Source organism: Tympanuchus pallidicinctus, unplaced genomic scaffold (assembly GCF_026119805.1).
Source record: "Tympanuchus pallidicinctus isolate F22 unplaced genomic scaffold, pur_lepc_1.0 scaffold28, whole genome shotgun sequence".
Taxonomy (NCBI): Eukaryota; Metazoa; Chordata; class Aves; order Galliformes; family Phasianidae; genus Tympanuchus; species Tympanuchus pallidicinctus.
Window position 1 is genome coordinate 2862501 of NW_026294745.1, and position 18141 is coordinate 2880641.

Genomic DNA, 18141 nt, shown 5'->3' on the forward strand with positions numbered 1-18141 from the left:
ACACACTGTGTAGAAAACATTTCTCCCAACCAAATCAAGAATTACATATATTTATTGTAGTCCCTATGACTAATATAGTCCAAAGAGAAACTTCAGCAAAACATAACTGGTAAAATACAGTGGATAAAATTATCCAAATATTAACATTATAAAGCACCCACCAAACAGCTGGTGGGGCTTCTGAGAGCATAGCAGGCTGAAAACCAGAGCCAAGAGCCAGCTAAGAGCCACAGAAAGGCACTGCTAGCGGCCAGGCACCCCTTCTGATCATCAGATCTTCATGGAAACCGATGCTCCAAAAACACTTTGGAGAAAAGGAGCATCCCAAGAACAGAGCTGGGTGTCACAGTGCTACTGGCGGCCACTGCTTGGCTATGTCCTCGTGCATAACCTCAGGGATCCACTGGCAATAGGCCGCGAGCAGATCTGGAATAGAAAGAGAGCAGCAGTGAGATGGCCTAATACTGATCAACATCCATTTGGCTCCTTCACAAGAATCAAAACTCACAGCATGATGGATTCTATTCAAAAAATAAAAATTTGGAGAATATCAAGTGAAACAGCCACCTTACACGTACCTCAAAAACGACAAAGTCCTCTGATAGGACTAATATTTAAGTAGTAGGTCACTTACACTTGGGGTTTTTCTTCCATGCAGCCAGCAAAGCATCACGATTATCACAGTTTTCAGCAACCAGAGCCTGCAGGAGGAATTCTGTCCTGGGCTGAAGCCTATGTGAGTCCAAGACAAAACGGCACCATAAAGCAATGAAGCAATGACCATCAGCTCAGTTTAGCAGGGTTACAGATTCAGCTCACCTTTCTGAATTCATGCCCGTTATCAGTGAGGGCTAAATACAGATGTAAACACAAGGCCTCTGGATACAGAGACATTTCCTTAGCTCAAGAAAGCCCTCATGCACTTGTACAGAGCCACCCACAGAGGTCAGTGTGATCAGTGCATTGTGTGCTTCCACCCAGCCCATACAATACTGCAAGACAGTTTTTTTGATTAAAAAAAAAAAAAAAAACCAAAAACAAACATCCAAAATTACAATTTTCACCTCTCTGCAAGGAATCCTCAGCTCACTGCCTCATACACCCTTCCCAGAGTTTAATTTTTTGTTACTATTTTTCTGAGAAAGTTAAAAGCATTCAGTGGAGAAAAGCTTTTCACAACTTACTTGGACCACGTCTTCAGCATTATGAGAGGACTGGAGAGCAGACACTGGCTGTAAGAACCCAATTTCTCAATGACCTGTGAGATACGTTGCAGTAAGCACAAAACAAACAAGGTAAATTGTTCTGTGGAAGCAATCATCAAAGAACCTGAATTGCTGTAGGTTTCAGCCCCATATCCTGTATCCCCAACTCTCCCTTGCAGATCTCCCCAACCTTGACCTGATTGCCCTGCCTGATGACTTGTCTCTCAGAATAGAGACACAAGAACTACAGCCTTTTTCCTCTGAGAAAACAGGACTTAAATTTGGGTCTCTTTCACCCACTAGCTAATTCTCATGCCATTCTGTATTTTCAAGCTCTATCCCACCTCACCAAGTTTAGCCCGTTCCAGCAGCCATTGGCAAGCCTCATCTTCAGAAACTGGGCTAAAACACTGCTAATGTCCAAGAAGTGTTGCAACCTGACCAGACATACCTTTCCTTCAAGCAGGAACCTGGCAAAGTACTTATAGCGGTCGATACCTTCTGGATAGTCAACCTCGACAGCAGGGAGCTGCCAGCTAACTCGATCTGGAAAGAGATCACAAAGTCTCCTCAACACTTGATGAATATAAATGCCCACACGTACCACCAACCCTGGCAGCCTCTCTCTTTAACAAAAATTAGTGATGGCCATAAAACTGCCATGCCAATGGGAAGACATTAACATTTAAACACTTTAAATCCTGTGAATCTGCTCACATCGCTGTCAAGCCCTTTGAAGAGTCCAAACTGAGCTCTACCCTTTGATACTGTGGACAGCATCATTAAGAGACATTACAGTAACTGACTACAGGCAAAATGACCGAGAGAGACATTGTAAGAAGCTTACAAAAGACACTTGGCCTGTGACATCGAATTCTGCCTGTTTCAGGGCAGTAGGATGGAGGAGGATTTTCCAGAGGTTTCCCAAAGTGGCAGTATGGTGGCAACAGAGCAGGAATCCACTCGGGTTCAACTGCAGACACACCTGAGAAAGGGAAAACACACCTGAAGGAAGCCTTGCTGCCAAGAGCTGCCACTCAGTAGCAGTCCTATGAGGGAAGCTTTCCGCTCTGCATTCCTAATCAAGTCTGCAGAATGGATCATCACACACAGTCTCACCTTTCATGTACAGTTTTGTGGTCTCAACAATTTCTTGATACACCACAAACTCTGGGAGCTGCCTGAAAAGGACTGAGCTTGGATGGATAAACACTGGGTCGTCCAGAAGAGCGGTCTGTAAGAAAGCACAGAGGATTGAAGCAGAGTAGGAACAGTTACTGGCAACCTCATTTCTTGATTGCATCAAATTTCACTCTCTCTCAGATACACATTTATAACGCCTTCTTAAGCGATGGAGGCATTTAATAACACTTTTCTTTTCTGCTCTCTTTTCTCTGGGGGCATTAAGCACTCTGTGAGATGGACTAATGGCCCTTTTACTCTTTTACAGCAATTCCTGCACAAGGACTTGGAAATTGCAACACTGGAAACTTCAGTGGCAAGAAGCTGGAGAAAGCCAACACACACAATCCTATGGCAGAAGCCCAGGCTTTGCAGAGTGCCCCTCTGCCCTACAGACACGAGCGAAGAAGAACTCAGGTAAGCTGAGCTGTTTACCTTGTAGGCATTCTTCCACTTATCGTCCAGGAGTTCCTCAGCCTGAACCCTCCGAGCAAGGTGGTCTCCCAGCCCTGCCAATACGATCTGTCGCAAGTAAGTCGCTTGTGCTTCTGTTGGGGGCTTCATCTTCGGGTCAACGTAGAGGCCAGCATCAGTGCAGACTGAGTTCACTGCAGGGGGAAAAGAAAAAAGAGAAGGTGAGTTAAGATCCAGCTGACTGGTTTGCTCCCAAAAAGATGACAGTTCCCCTAGAATCCAATTACCTGCTGTTGTCAGCTGCCCCCTCAATCGCCTGATTTCCAGCATGGCTTTGTAGCGGAGCCCGTTCTCTTCACAGAAATTAGGAGTACACCCAGAGTACTCACAGGCCCCCACTGCTCCTGGAAGCGAATAGTCAAGCAGAGAAAACAACTTCACAAATGAGCTCTAATTAAACCAACTGTGGCACAGTGCTGTCCCAGTCAGCATGAGCATAGTGCAGTTCCCACTCAGCCAGGGCCATTTGTCAGCCCATGATGCCTCGACGCTGCCTTGATCAGCCCAGGAATTACACCTCTACACTCAGTCCTACAGCAGGATGGGTTTGTATAAAGCTGAGGTCAGGGTGATGGGGAGAGGAGAATGGAAGTTATCAGCATAGGGAAAGTTCTGTGTGCAATACCTAACATCACCATGAGGTCTCCAAGCTTCTGCAATTCCCCTTGCCCAGCCCAGATCCTCTGCATCTGTACAAGCCTTCCTTTCTTCCCCTTCAGCTTCACTGTCTCTTCCTCACTTGCTGCTGGCCTAAAAGAAACACAGAATGGCATGAATCAGATTGTGCTCAAGAGAGGCATCAACATCCCTACTGGGCTGGATGGAGCCCCAGGCAGCCTGATCTAGTGGGAGTTTTTCCTGCCCATGGCAGGGCACTGGAGTTGGATGGGCTTTAAAGTCCTTTCCAAAGCAAGCTGTCCTACGATGCTATGGTTCCATATAAACTGGGAATTGGGCTCCTTCACTTACCTGTCAAACTCTTCAAAAAGCTCCCGAACAGTCATGGCAGACACAATGGTAATGGTGTAAGGCAGGCAGTCATGCTGCCTGCTTAGTGCCAGCATCTTTGCATAGCGGGGGGCAACAGGAAAAGTGGCCATTACTCTGCCCAGGGGACTAATAGGGCAGCTCAGCTTTGCTGCCTGCTGCTCCTTCAGCCTGTGGGGAGAGAAGTCATGCAATGAAGAAACATCTGCATTCATGAAAACCCGTGTTTCTGCCCTTGTGGGTGCTTTATCCCCACGAGGAAATATGTTGAGGACCACAGCCATTACCTTCCTGTCATAGGAGGCTCCTTCAGGGCACCCAGGGCTATCAGTAACTCCTCGGCTGCTGCAAGTGCTTCTGTTGGAGGTGGTGTTGGGAATGGAAAGTTGATTACCTACAGGTACCAAATAAAATGCCTCTCAGTACATGACCGACATGGCAGTCTGGATCAGTAAGAAGCCCTGGAAGGGAGTGAAAACCTCACCTTCCATTACAAAGACCGAAGAAAAACACTTAGAATGTGTGCCAGAAGCAAGAGGAAAGGACATATAATAGGAGGAAATGCTTAGAACAAAACCATTAGGAAATGTGAAAACAAGCATGACCCTCAGCTGGCACTGAATGCAGGCACCGCCTAGAGCAGGCTGCTTAATGTCCAACTGTAAGCACTGTACTTTCTGAAAGCACACACATAGCTCCAAACACAATCCCCATTTTGACAGGGGACTTTTCAGCAGTGAAATGATGCAAAAGCTCTTATGACCAGAACAGATCTGGTAAGGTCTGCTGAATTCGTAACAGCATCCGCATTTCACAGAATGGAAACCAAATCCCAGGACCCTCATTTCTAACGTGGATTTCTGTTCGTTTCTGGCTCCAAAGGGCAACTATTTTAATGAGCTCCATAGCACAGAGCCAGTCTGACACCTCACCTTTTCTATATTGAGTGCCTTCATTTGCAGGATCAAGTCTTCCACTGGTCGCTTTGTAATTTCTGGTGCAGAAAATTTCTCAAAGTCCATGAAGACAGCTGAAGAATACAACCTAGTGGACCAGAAATGCTGCTTGGAAACTTGCAAGAAATCTTAACTCATGAAATGCGTGCGAAAAAATGGCAAGGGATTCAAAATCAAAAGGCAGTTGAGGGTAACATTTACATAGCCCTCTTCCCAGCAGCTCGCTGACCTGTAGCAGTGCCCCGGCTCAGTCCGGCCTGCACGACCTGCCCGCTGGTTAGCTGATGCTTGAGATATCCAGGTGACTCTGAAGGATGAAACCCCGGTGATTTTGTCATAGAAACGCTTCTTCACCTTTCCACAGTCAACCACGTATTTGATGCCTGGGATGGTGAGCGACGTCTCTGCCACGTTGGTGGCTACAACACAGAGCCTCGTGCCAGGAGGAGGAGGCCTGAACACCTACAACAAACAGCCGGGCGTGTGAAATGCATTGCCAACAAAATCCTTGATGCATCCCATAGCTGTGAGTAATTTTGACATGCTACAGACTATTGCTTTTCATCTCTCCCAGCCCACTGGACCAGGACATCAGGGAGAGCACAGGCCAAGCAATGCCTGCTCCAAACCCAGCCTATCCTGTCCATTGAGCCATTCCAGTCTGCCCGCTGGTGGTGGTCCAAGATGGACCTTTTAGCTCACAAAACACAACAGATTTAAGACAGCAATGCCACCTATCAGTTAGGGTCATTTGTTTTTGTGACAGTGAATCCTTTACCTTTGCTTGTTTTTCTGGTGCTAGCAAAGAGTAGAGAGGGAGCACATAAAGAGGAAGGGATGAATCCGATTTCTCTTCTGTGAAGAAACAAAGCAATAATCTTTAATACATAGTAAGTCAGCTTCTAGGCTTATCCCCAGTGATGTCTTCAGGAACATAATTCATTAAAAAGTAGCAACAAATTATTTGGCATAAATCTCAATCAGAAAAACTTCACTCTTCCATTATGCAGACGCAATGTGCTGTCACACCAGTCTGGCAAGGGACAGCTATTTTATGTCACACGTTTCACAGCTAACTGTAGGAGAATGCCAAACCTTCTTCTGAGTCTCCATCTCCTAAGTCGAGGTCAACATCAGATCCTGCAATATCATCATCAGTGTCAGCATCTCTGTCTTCATCTCCTTCATCCACCGGTACAACAGCGTAACTGTCCAGATTGATTTGGGGAAGTGTCTGAGGAAGATGGGGAAGAAGACAATGAAGTTTAAGTGGGAACACAGACAGCATTTCATACAGCTCTGAAAGCAAAGCTGAGCATTTATTCCAAGCACTTGTTGACAGAGATTCGACAGAGATTGGGAAATTTTGTCAGTATTTCAAGGCTAAGATTCAGCATTTCTTAACTGTGAGAGTCAGGGGACAGCCCAAGTCACAGTTTCAAACAGCATTCTGTGCTGAGCCATGTTTCTTCACAGGGAGGATTAGCAAAGGGTAATTAACACTTCTTCACACCACTCCAGCTACCAGGACCCCAGACCAGCAGACAGTGCATCTGCAGCATCAAGATCTCCTCCCAGCACAGTGCATGTGGGAGCTGGGCAGAAGCCAAATGCTACCATCCATCACAGACACATCAGACTCAATTCTGGGTAACAAGTAGCCAGAGCAGAGGCAGCCCTGGAGACAGCAAGTCTGCAACTCCTTCCATTAAGGTTTTAAGGTCAGTACTTAGCTGAAATCTGTCTCCTACCCACAGTATCCAGGGACACATTTTAGCACTCTGCTGCTTGCAAGGCAGTACTCAGGAGTGCAAGCAGTGCTACTGTATTTCTGCAGGGATGCATGCAGGCCACAAGGCTTCATGCGAGCCTAAACCAGCCTGGTGAGAAACACCAGCATGCAGTAGTGCTCTCCTGCAGGGAGGGCCCTGCTCTGTCTCTGGGAGGAATCCCAGCCATCACAGTACCGTAGCTTTCTTCCGCCTTCTTGATTTCTTAAATTTTCGCATTTCTTCCACTGATTCTTTTCTGTCATCATCATCTCCTGCAAAAACAGCCATCAAATCACCATTAGCTGTGCACGCTTTCATCTCAGAAAAAGGAGTGTACAGTCTGCTCTGCTCCTCTCCCACCTCCTGCAGGATCACAAAGGCAGTGCTGAAGGCAGAGGGGACAGGGAGCCATACTGAGGACCAACAGCAGCACACAGCAAGCACGTGCCATGAGCTTGAGAAGACAACTAGCTGAGCTATGGCAGGATTGCGCTTTCTAAAGCCATCCTGGGAAATTCCACTATCCTAGACCCTACCCCCAACCCTTGCCTTGAGAAATTTTAAAATAAAAATTCTTATTTTAGGTGCAAAGGAAGCTCATTTCTCAGAGAGGGGAATTTAATTCAATTCCAAATTTAACTCCATTAATTTAAGCCCAAGTCTTATTCAATAGCATTACCTGCAGTGCTGTTTTTTTGGAAGGGAAAGGCTTTCCTCAGCCTCCTACAGAGAGAGTGAACTTCTGCCTGGCCTGTCAAGAACACCAAAATCCCACCTGCAAGAGACGAGATCACTCCAAATGCCATGCACCACTGCTTAAGCTACCAAAAGAAAGCTCAAAAAATTCTACAGGTACATTAAGTGTGAAGAATTTGAGTGCCCTTACCTGAGGGTAACATCCGATGGATTTTACACACCTTTCGGAAGCATTCCCCACTGTAGTCATCCAGGGGAGTTTTCTTGTTAAAATGAACAGTGACAGGGAATTGCCTCGCATCCACCTAGAGAGGAAATCCAACAGCAAACAAGCCATGTTTGTAATGCCAGCACAGTCACTGCAGCCCTCGTGGCAGAACTAGATATGCATATCCTGAAGTCTGAGCAGCTTTTGGTTTGGTAACCTACAAACCATAGGACCCATGTAAGTGATCTGTGTTGGCTATGCTGAACACCAGGAAACCAAGAGGGAAACTCAACTATTCTCTCTTGGATTGAGGTTTCCTAACCATAACTTCCAGTCTTCCAAAGTAATCCAATTCTGCCAGGGCAAATTCTCTGATAGAAGTGGAGAGAAAACCACTGAGTCCCAAATGACAGAACAGTATAACCAGAACAAACCCATACTTTAAACTGACATCCAAAAGATTTAGGCACGAAATGGACAGTTTAGAGCATCTCATGTCTTATTTCATAAAGGAAACCCCCGTTTATTTTCAGCTGCTCCATCTGGCACAGATCCCAGCAAGAAGAACCGTACCTGTAGAACAGGAGGTGTGACAGCAAACAGCCTGGTGTTGTCAGTGAAATCCTCCACGCGGAGGGTGGCTGACATGATGATCAGCTTCAGCGGCAGCCCTTTCTGCAGGGACACACAGCTGTCAGCCTTTGCCTGCAAGCATGTGGCACTTAGGCTATACAGCACACAGCGCAAGAACTACTGGCATTAGACACGAGTGTTTTCTAATAAGCCAGAAATTTTAATTACTTGTGCCTGGTGGCACTGCAATCAGATGCTGTGTGAAAAGCTATCTACTGGCACCCCTTCCTCGTGTGCCTTCTGCCCCGCAGCTTCTCACCTTCTTCCGAAGAGGCACGATGCGGGACAAGAGCCCTATCAGGATATCCGTGTACATACTTCTCTCGTGGGCTTCATCGATGATGATCACTTTGTACTTTAACAGCAGAAAATCCTGAGAAGAAAAATCGATTGCACCGCATGAAGCCTCATCTGAGTCGCAGGCATTTCCCCTCGTTGCCACACTCAGATGCAGTCCTACGCAGGCAGTGTAGCACAGACCCAAACTCTCAAGGCCATGCAAAGCAGCCTAGTTCCCAAGACTCCTGCTCTCATTTTACATAGCAAGAGAACCCCAACTGAGAGACTTCTCAGTGCTGAAAGGGATTTTGGTCGGAAGGCTCGCAACAAACCCACACAACTTGGCTGGCACCTCCTCTGGCTGAAGATCCCTTTCTTCTCCCAGCAGCAAGGGCAGTACCTCACCTTCTGCACTTCTTTCAGCAGCACACCGTCTGTCATGAACTTGATTTGTGTCTCATCTGTGACATTTCCTTCATATCGTATTTGATACGAAACCACTCTGTGAGGGAATAGAGGAGAGCCAGAAGGCATGGAGGGAAGCAGGAAGTTAGCATGCAGGTCAGGAAGCAGCCTTCAGCCTAACTAAATGAGGACTCAATGCCAACATATGAAAAGATGCACCCCAACAGCCCACCAGGGCCTCACACACAACAGACACCAGAACCTGGGATATGCAGCAATTCCACCCCATGCATCTGCAGGTGCTTCTACAGATACCTCCATGGCAGTCTATAAGTAACCTGCCACAGATTCTCACCAGAGGCAGAACAGCAACACACACATTTCTGTTTCAATCTATCACATGTGCAGCGCATCTCAGTGTAGCCTTCCCAGCAAGGTCTCAGCAGGTTTCCTTCTCACCTGTGTGACAAATTCATCTCCTTAGCGACGCGCTGAGACATGGACACTGCAGCCACACGCCGGGGCTCCGTGATCCCAATGATGCCATCTGAACTAAAGGGACAAAGAACAACAAGGGGGGGTTGTTTAAAGGTTTCAAAAGATTACTTATGTGCAAAGGGTTTTGCAAGTCACAGCTGTACTCCCTTTCGGTTTTTAAAAGCTCCTTCAGCGTGGCCACTGCAAATCAAAGAGTGAGCTCCCAGTTCAGCCATTTCAGAATGCAGGAGACAAATCAGAAGTGACCGAGCTCAGCCTCAACTTTTGTAGCTACATTTGCTGCATACAAAAGACAACTCCTACCTGGTATAACCAGCTTCATAGAGAAACTGGGGGACCTGGGTGGTTTTACCACTGCCCGTCTCTCCGCATATGACGACAGTGGGGTTCTCATTAATAGCTTCCATGATGACTTGCTCTTCAGCCAGAATGGGCAGCTTTAGTCTTGCTTCCTAAAATAAAACACATGGTTTACACATGTCATTTAGTCCTCCCAAGGATTGAAAAGTGTTTCCTAGCTCAGATGACAAAATCCCCAAACAGGAATTCTGCAAGGTTTGAGGCTCAAAAAGCTTCAAACCAGTGAATGCCTAGAACCACTGCCATGCCTAGAACTAGACTCACCCAAACAGCTTCTCAGAAAGCAGCCACAAGTTTCTGCACTTTAATTTGTGAAAGAATCTCCTGAGCTTATCAATACTGCATTTCCAACAGAGCCCTTCCATAACCCTGCTGCGTCCGTTCAAAGACACACAGAACTCTTCCCAGTTCTGGAGAACATCCTACTCACATCAAATGGAATAGAATGGTAGTGTCTGCAGTGAACTGCAAGATTCATTCCTAAGCCTGTAGGTAACTGCTCAGCCTCACCTGAATCTCAGGAGATCTGTCCACTGGAACAAAAACCGCAGGCTTGCACGACGGTTTGCTGGACACAGCAGGAGCAGCCTGCTGGCTCGCCATGGGCTTCTTCGTGTCTTCCTCTGGCTTCCCAGCACAATTCACATTACTGGCTGAAGGCTTTTCAATTTCTTGTTTCTCTTCTTTCTTCTCCTCAGAGCAATCGGATCCATCCTCAGGCTCTGATTCTGAATCTGAGCTGTGTCTTCTCTTATTTGCACCGCTGATGCTCCTGATCTTCTCAGGTACAGCAGTGCCTGGCTCCTGCAATACCCTAAAACAACACACCACCACGTGAACTACAGCGACAGGATGAGAGGTGATGGCCTTAAGTAGCACCAGGGGAGATTCATACTGACACTAGGAAAAAAACAGGCTGCCCAGAGAGGTGATGGGGTCACTGGCCCTAAAGGCATTCAAGAACTGCGGAATTCACACACCTTCTACAGCAAACATTGTACCACTGAGCCACTGGGTGAGCCCAAACGCGGAGAAAGAACTCCTGCACAGTGGGCATCATGCAGCACTAAGACAGGTTCCCCAGGCAGAGCGAGAAAAGAAAGATGCAAAGGTTGCCACAACCACAGCAGTAAGTCAGAAAGGTTTTCTCCCTGCACTGCTTTACCTTTTGGGTTGATACATGCGTCCCCCGATGCCAAGCTTGGAAGTGGTGTACAGAAGCTTCATTTCTGCCTGGGAAGCCTGCACCTCGCTCAGCTTGCTCAGCAGCTCAGCGCGCTGTGTGGGAAAACCAACTGCAGTCAGTACTGATAGTCAGCAGGAAGTAATTTCATTTAAAGATTGGCTCCCAAGTTAACTACCATTTGAAGAGGGGGAACCAATGCCAGAATTACTCACAAGCAGCACTGTACCTGTTTTTTCTTTTCCTTCTGTTCTAAAACTCTCTGCAAGTTTTTCTTCTGTTTCCTGCTGAGAGGTTTCTTCTGCTGTTGCACAACACTTGGTGCTTTCTTTTTCTTCTCTTTCTTTGCTGGCAGGACCAGGGCATTGCTCCCATCAATTCCCTTCAGTGGTGTCCCATCTGCAAGCAACCATGTGTTACTCAGCAGAACCCAGAGGGCCGGTGTCAGCATACTGCTCAGTGGCCAAATCACACACTGTACTGGATACAGCCACTCCAGGCAAACACAACCCTCCCTGCCAGTCAGAACCAATCCGACTTGTCAGTAGGAACAAAAACCCCATGGCATGGGGGGCGGAATGCTGCAACGCTTGCTGTGGCTGCTCAGCTCATCCCCTAGGCTTATGGCACAGCACTGACGGCACCTTTCCTCCTTTTTTTTGCAACCTCACAGCCAAAGGATGTAGAGCAGCTCAGGGCCACATGTGACATCACAGTCTCTACCAGAGACAAGCGACTTCTAGTAGAGAAGTCTGCATTAGTAATGCTTTGATAATAATTGCATGAGAAAAGTGATTTAAAAACCCACAAACAATGGCTTTGATAGTACAAGCGTTAAGTACAGAGGTAGTTTAATAACTGGATTGCCTTCGTAAAGAACAGTCTAAGCGACGCAGAGCCATTACCACCCATCCTACACGACCTTTCCAGACCACGTAACGGCCCAACAGCAGCGCGGTGACACCGCAGCCACCCCGTGCTGCACTGCGCCCCGCGCACCTCCCAGCTCCAGCTGCAGCTCCGCCGGTTCGGCCCCAGCCGCAGGGAGCTGCTCGGCCCCGCATCCCGCCCGCGCCCTCCAGTTGTGCCGCCGCCGCGCGCGGCCCATATCGGAACCGGCCCACGTGCAGCTCCAGGCAGCCCCACTTCCGGGCACCGCGGTCTCGCGAGGAAGGGCGTCGCATACGCGCAGGCGCAGCACAGGAAAGGGGCGTGGCTTGTTGGTTAGGGGGCGGGGCCCGTCAGGCGGGGGGCGGTGCCGCAGCGCTTGGCGCGCCGTTCGGCACCGTCAGGGCTCGGGGCCGTGGGTCACTGAGAGCCATCCCGCCCCCCGGCCCACCGCAGCAAACACCACTCCAGTTAAAAAGAAAAGATCAACTTTTAATGTGCTGTCATCACAGTTGGGTGGAATTATCCAAAAGTTTAAAATACATGCGGATACAACAAAACCTTTTGTTTTCCAGCCCAGACAAAGAGAAACTCGTGGTCATTCACGTCATTAGCTGCCAAATACAGATCGGTACGTGAGCAAATCACACCTAAACTTCTACACCACCAAGAGCTACGGTTACACACTGGTCTATGTTCCACATTCACTACGCAACACATCTTAAAAGCGAGCCACGAGTTGGAGGACGCACTAACACAGCACTGAGCCACAGCAGGGCACACAAGGCACTCCGACACCCAACAGCACTTGGAGAAGCGTTACAGTCCGCGCGACGGGTCGGTTATCTACAGGTGAGGTGCCTACCTGCAAGGAAATCCCTACAAGCGTCATTTGAACAGAAATGCCAATGCACTGAGAACACAACGGTAGTTTCAAACATCGGGCCTCGAAGCACGGAGCTCAGAACGCTGAAGACCCGCCCTGGAATTTGGTACCAGGCGGCGTGGAGCCCACAGCCGGTGCTGTGTGCTGTGTTACAGCCAGGCTGGCAGCTGTGGGATCGGGGCTCTCCTTGTGCCACCAACACAGGCAGGCGTGCAGGGCTCTGCTGTGCCCACAGCCCGTCCTGCACGCCTAACCGAGATGCTCACACTCATGGCAATAGCAAAGCAGTGCAACCAGTCACTGAACGAGGTCTACGAATCAGAGCCAACACTTGGTGGGTCAACTACATGACTTGGAATGGAAAGTATCTGAAAAAGGTATTTACAAAAGTAAGTTGGAAGAGGTTAAATACCACATTCATATCTCAAAAGCATTTTCACTACAGTGCATGTTTAAAAATACAGAGCATTTTTAAAGTATATATATTGAAGATTAGATTGTGCTTTAAAAAAAATGATTACTTCTGAATTTGACTAACGTGAAAACTGAGTGCTGGGAAAAATACTGATTAAAAATATCCAATTTTATATATACTGCTCTTCACATAACATTTTGCTATACATGGGATGCAAGTAAATACAAAAATACTTTTTCCAAGCAGCAGGGCGATCAAAACTAAGAGAATTAATACAGGAGGGCTGATTTTTACAAAACTAAAATAAATGATTACAGACACAGGGAGAAACTATAATCCAAATCAAGTTTCATATAGTATTTGTAAAGAAATCTTTATAATAGACAGCTCTTAATATATAAACGATTCAGCATTTTTAACTTCAACATTAAATATGGATTATGTAAAATACAATCTATGCAAATCTGACTCATGCACATAGTCCTACTGAAGGCAATGGAGTAAGGTTTGCAGACTTTGGTCCTCAGGCCTCAGATTTAGCAAGACTAAGAGACGTGACCACCTTTGCTAACCAATTCCTAATGTCCACGGTGGTGCTGAGCTCAGTCCTCTGTGCACAACAGCAGCAAAACCAGAGCTTACAGGGAAGACTCTGCAATATTACAGAAAATGAGCTGTAACAAATGAATACACCGTCACTCCAATGCTCAGCTTCGCAAGGCAGATTATTTGTCTCCATAGAGCTTATCTGTTTATGGGAAGGATTTTAAGTTGCAAAAAAGCGGCTTCTTTGCAACTCTAACCATGTATTTCTTGAAAAATGAGACTCAGAGGAAACTGCAGATGCAATAAAAAAATTAAATTGCGTACAACAGTGCCAACTGCATATCAACTCCAACCACGTCCAACTTCAGCGACTGCAGGTTGACACGAAGGCCATAAGAATGGATTATAAAAGAGCCATTCACGTAAATGCCACAGACAGACCAGAAGAGGTTAGGCAAGCAAAACGCTTTTTCAGAAGAGCATTAAACTTCAGCGTAAAGGAAAAAAACAATTCAGCCCACGATACATTCAGTACAGCAGCACACTGAGGCCCTGCCCGGGCAGCCGCGGCCCCGCTCAGCAGCCACGTGGATTTGCTCCCATTGCTTTCAGGCCAGTCCCTGCTGCAGACCCAGTTCTTGCTGCAGGTTCTCTTAACCTATCATTCAGAAGTTAGGCAAGGCGTTGTTCCTCAGCTGTGGCCCATTTTTACCTCTGCTGGCACTGTCACTGTGCTCAGCACTCAGCGCCATTGGTTACAAACCTCTGACAGACTTCCCTCCCTGAGGTCACCTTTGTTTCAGCACATCTCAAACTGTACAAAACCAGTGCTTACCTACCAAGCTGCTTAATCACAAGGTTACAAACACATACATCCTTCAAAATACAGCTGCTCCAAGATCCTACGTGGCTTTGTTTAGCACATGAGGAGACTCGCTTCCCCAAAGCCCAGTATACTGAGGACACAGACTTCAGGATAAAAGCGCCTACAAAACAATTTTAGAAAAGAAATCCAGATCCTCCTGCAGGTAATTTATTGCCACTTATTGGTCCTGAGAAAGCTTTCAGCAACGATGCACTTGCAAGTGGTTTAACCGCTGACTTCTTTTGTGTAAATGGGTCCCAAGATGAAAAACTGCATTATTCCATCCTACGCACTGATGCTTGAAATACACTTCACTATGAAGGTCAGATAGGAATTACAGATTGCCACGCTACATCTTTTCCTCTTGTGTCAATCAATTAAATCGGATTTCCTTTCAGATGTCAAAATAAGTTCCTGATAGGAAAAGCAATGAAATAAAGCCACACGTGCACTTCTCAATTCCTTATGTGGGACTGGCGTTTAAGGACCTGAAACTTAATAAATCATCCTTCTCCCTTATTCTCTGCCTCCTATTAAAATCTAGGGCATGAATTTTATGGCCTGGATACCAGAAAATTACTTTATATTCTACGAAATACAACTTCAAGGCAATGAAATAAGCCAACAGTAAGAGAAAACCATTTGAGACTTTGCACAAACAAACAACAACAGCAAAGGGTGGACCCACAGCAGTTACCTCTCAACAGAAGTGTTTGGTAGCTTTAGATTTTAACTTTGTGTGTCAAATTTGCATATGTTTAGCTGAATTTCAGTATTTTAAAGACTACTCGATTTGCTTTTATAAAAAATTTACAAAAGATGTTTTTAAATGCTTGTAAAAGTAAGCGTTTCTCTACTGATAAAATTCTAGTACTGGATAAAACTCTGAATATACGGCTTAATTCTTTTTCCTACAAGTATAATGGCTGAGTGTGTAATCTAGATCAATTAGTCTTACACATGATGAAAAGTTATAACTCTGCACACTTTTTACCATGTGATGTTTTGTTGCTTTGTAACTTCAAATGAGACAGTGCTTAGGAACTTTCTAGAGCTGGTGTACGGTGGTCTATGGGGGTGGGGTCATTGGTCACCGCCTCTGTCCAGGTTCTCAATCACCCTGGACAGACGGATGTTCAGCAGTCTGATCTGACTGTCGAGGTGGTCCATCTTCTCCTCCAGGCTGCTGTTGCTGTTTCTCCTCCAGTAAAATCCCACCGGCCCCGTCATGAAGTAGACGGCCACCACGAAGCAGAGAGGCAGCACCGCGTGTTCCGGGTCGCCTTCGTACTTCTGCAGGATGTAAATGCACGAGAGGGTGAAGAGGGCAACCCTCGCAATCCAGAAAAAACGGCCGAAGATCATGTGCAGGAGATAGAAGAAGAATCCGAGGAAGAGGGATAAAAACCAATAGGCGAGTAAGATGGCACCGATGAGCAGAACAGCCCGGGTTGGGTTGTTGGCAATTGCTGCTGGGCTGAAATAGTGAGTCAAGTTGGAGGCTGAAAAACAAAGGGAAATGTACAGCGTGTTAACGAGCGCACACACAAGAGAGAACGGCGGAAAGCACAGCTTCAGTTACCCACTTCTGGATGGATCTTTCTCTGATCACTGGCCCAGCTCTAATGATGCAATTTAATTAATGCTCTTAAAGAAGATTCTGCACCTCTCCTTCATTTCCATGCACTGTTCCACACTATTTGCATCCATTCAATGATGACACCAAAGAGCTGACCGTGACCCGTCACCCTATTACAGACATCCTATAAGCACTCACACCAAAACACAACAGTTGGGTTTAAGCTTCTGGTTTGGAGGCCATAATAGCACAGTCAAAATCACGTGAAGTAGGCAGAGATACCACTGGTGAATGTTCTATGTACAATGATTCAACACAGTTAGTTTCCCACTCAGCCTATGTTTGTGTGCAATGACACGGATTGATACAGCTCAGGGGTTAAATGGCATCATCACACTTACCATCAATTCCAAGAACATCTAACAAATCAGTCCATATTCTCCAGAACGTGTCCATTAACACATCCACCCCATTCACAAACCTCTCTGTCAACCTTGAGAAAAACTGAGAAATAAAATTGAAAATTAAGAAAGAATAATAAAATCCCTCAATTATTGCAACTTACTAGTCATGAGCAGAACTGTAAGTCATGCAGCAGAAACTGCAGAATATTTTGAAGACCCCAAGGAAAAAAATTGAACCAGAGAACCACGGAAGGACTTGTGTTGGAAGGGACTTTAAGAGCACCCAGTCCCAGCCTTTGCCCTAGGCAGGGCCACCACCCTCCAGCTCAGGCTGTCCCGGGCCCCAAAGATGATCAGAGGGCTGCATCACCTTATCTACAAAGACAGGCTGAGGGAGCTGGGCTTGTTCAGCCTGGAGCAAAGAAGGCTGTGGGGTGACCTCATTGCAGCCTTTCAGTATCTAAAGGGAGCCTACAAACAGGAGGGGAGTCAACTCTTTGAAAGGGTAGATAACAGCAGGACAAGGGGAAATGGTTTTAAGTTGAGGGAAGGGAGACTTAGGTTGGATGTCAGGGGAAGTTCTTTCCTGTGAGGGTGGTGAGACGCTGGAACAGCTGCCCAGGGAGGCTGTGGATGCCCCGTCCATCCCTGGAGGTGTTCAAGGCCAGGCTGGATGAAGCCCTGGGCAGCCTGGGCTGGTATTAAATGGGGAGGTTGGTGGCCCTGCCTGTGGCGGGGGGTTGGAGACTTGTGATCCTTGAGGTCCCTTCCAACCCCGGCCATTCTGTGATTCTATAATCACAAACTTAGTGGCACAGTTGCTCTTATTAAGGTGCTTTAGCACGCAAACTTGCAGGTTAACAGACTTCAAAAACGCACTTTGTTCGCAGTGCATCGTTTAGAGGCTTAAAGAAAACACGACGGATACGGTAGAGCATGCCAGAGAATCGCGTTTTCATCGAGCAACCGAGATGCGCCGGGGCACGCCAGGGCTCAGCACCGCTTCCTTCCCCAGCGCACCCACAGAGCGCAGCACGCTCTGCATCCCGGCCGGAGGGCTCCTGCGGACAGCCGCCAGCCTCCGCCACCCGGAACGGCTTTAACCGGACGTCTCCTCGCCGCCGTCGCGCTGCGGCTCGCCGCGCGCCTCCCCTCCCCAAAGCCCGGCTCCCGCCGCTCGGCCGGGCCCGGCACCGGGCTTCGCTCCTTGCGGCCTCTCGCCGTGCGACGCGCGGCCCTCGGACAGCCGGGGAAGGGGAGGCAGCGCGGGTGCGCGCGTACGAGCGGGAAGAGCGGCCTCACCTTCTGCAGGGCCCGCACGTTGTCCTCCCCGAACAGGCCGCTGACGCCCTGGTAGAGGCCGCTGGCGGCTCGGCGGAAGCTGTTCTGCTTCTCGGCGCCGCGGCTCCGCGCCGCCCGAGCGCCGGGCCCCGCCGTGCCGCCCAGCAGCAGGGCGAGGAGCAGCAGCACCGCCGGCAGCCGACCCGCCGCCATGGCCGCCCGCGCTGCACGCTGCGCCGCGGTTATAGCGCCGCCTTCAGGCCGCGCCGCGAGGTCCGCCGCCGTCCTTGGGGCGGGGCGCGGGCAGCCGGGGCGGTGCGGCTCCATCGGGTCGGTTTCACGTGGGTCCTTCCCAGCGATCGGAGCGAAAAAAGCGCAGCAGTGCGAGTTGGGCAGCGTTACCTGCTGCTTCTGGGTAGCGAAACCTAGCCGGGACGTG

The 18141-nt window shown here is 48.0% G+C and overlaps 2 protein-coding genes across 2 annotated transcripts; both read right to left on the reverse strand.

The window, feature by feature from the left end:
• Positions 1 to 30: 30 nt before the first annotated feature.
• Positions 31 to 11979, reverse strand: DHX37 (DEAH-box helicase 37). The gene is made up of 27 exons (XM_052691185.1): positions 11838 to 11979; positions 11068 to 11237; positions 10821 to 10933; positions 10166 to 10469; positions 9599 to 9747; positions 9257 to 9349; positions 8798 to 8894; positions 8373 to 8486; positions 8054 to 8155; positions 7463 to 7577; positions 7256 to 7351; positions 6772 to 6848; positions 5900 to 6038; positions 5583 to 5659; positions 5034 to 5266; positions 4781 to 4892; positions 4136 to 4242; positions 3831 to 4019; positions 3487 to 3611; positions 3089 to 3205; positions 2823 to 2995; positions 2325 to 2439; positions 2053 to 2190; positions 1657 to 1751; positions 1185 to 1258; positions 635 to 732; positions 31 to 426 (listed from the first exon to the last, which is right to left on the reverse strand). Exons 1-27 carry the CDS (start codon positions 11944 to 11946, stop codon positions 344 to 346), a joined length of 3414 nt encoding a protein of 1137 aa, XP_052547145.1. The 5' UTR covers positions 11947 to 11979; the 3' UTR covers positions 31 to 343.
• A 218-nt stretch (positions 11980 to 12197) lies between these two features.
• Positions 12198 to 18044, reverse strand: BRI3BP (BRI3 binding protein). Its single transcript, XM_052691196.1, has 3 exons — positions 17724 to 18044; positions 16419 to 16521; positions 12198 to 15940 (listed from the first exon to the last, which is right to left on the reverse strand). The coding sequence occupies exons 1-3, from the start codon at positions 18027 to 18029 to the stop codon at positions 15522 to 15524; spliced, it is 828 nt and encodes a 275-aa protein (XP_052547156.1). The 5' UTR covers positions 18030 to 18044; the 3' UTR covers positions 12198 to 15521.
• Positions 18045 to 18141: the final 97 nt, after the last annotated feature.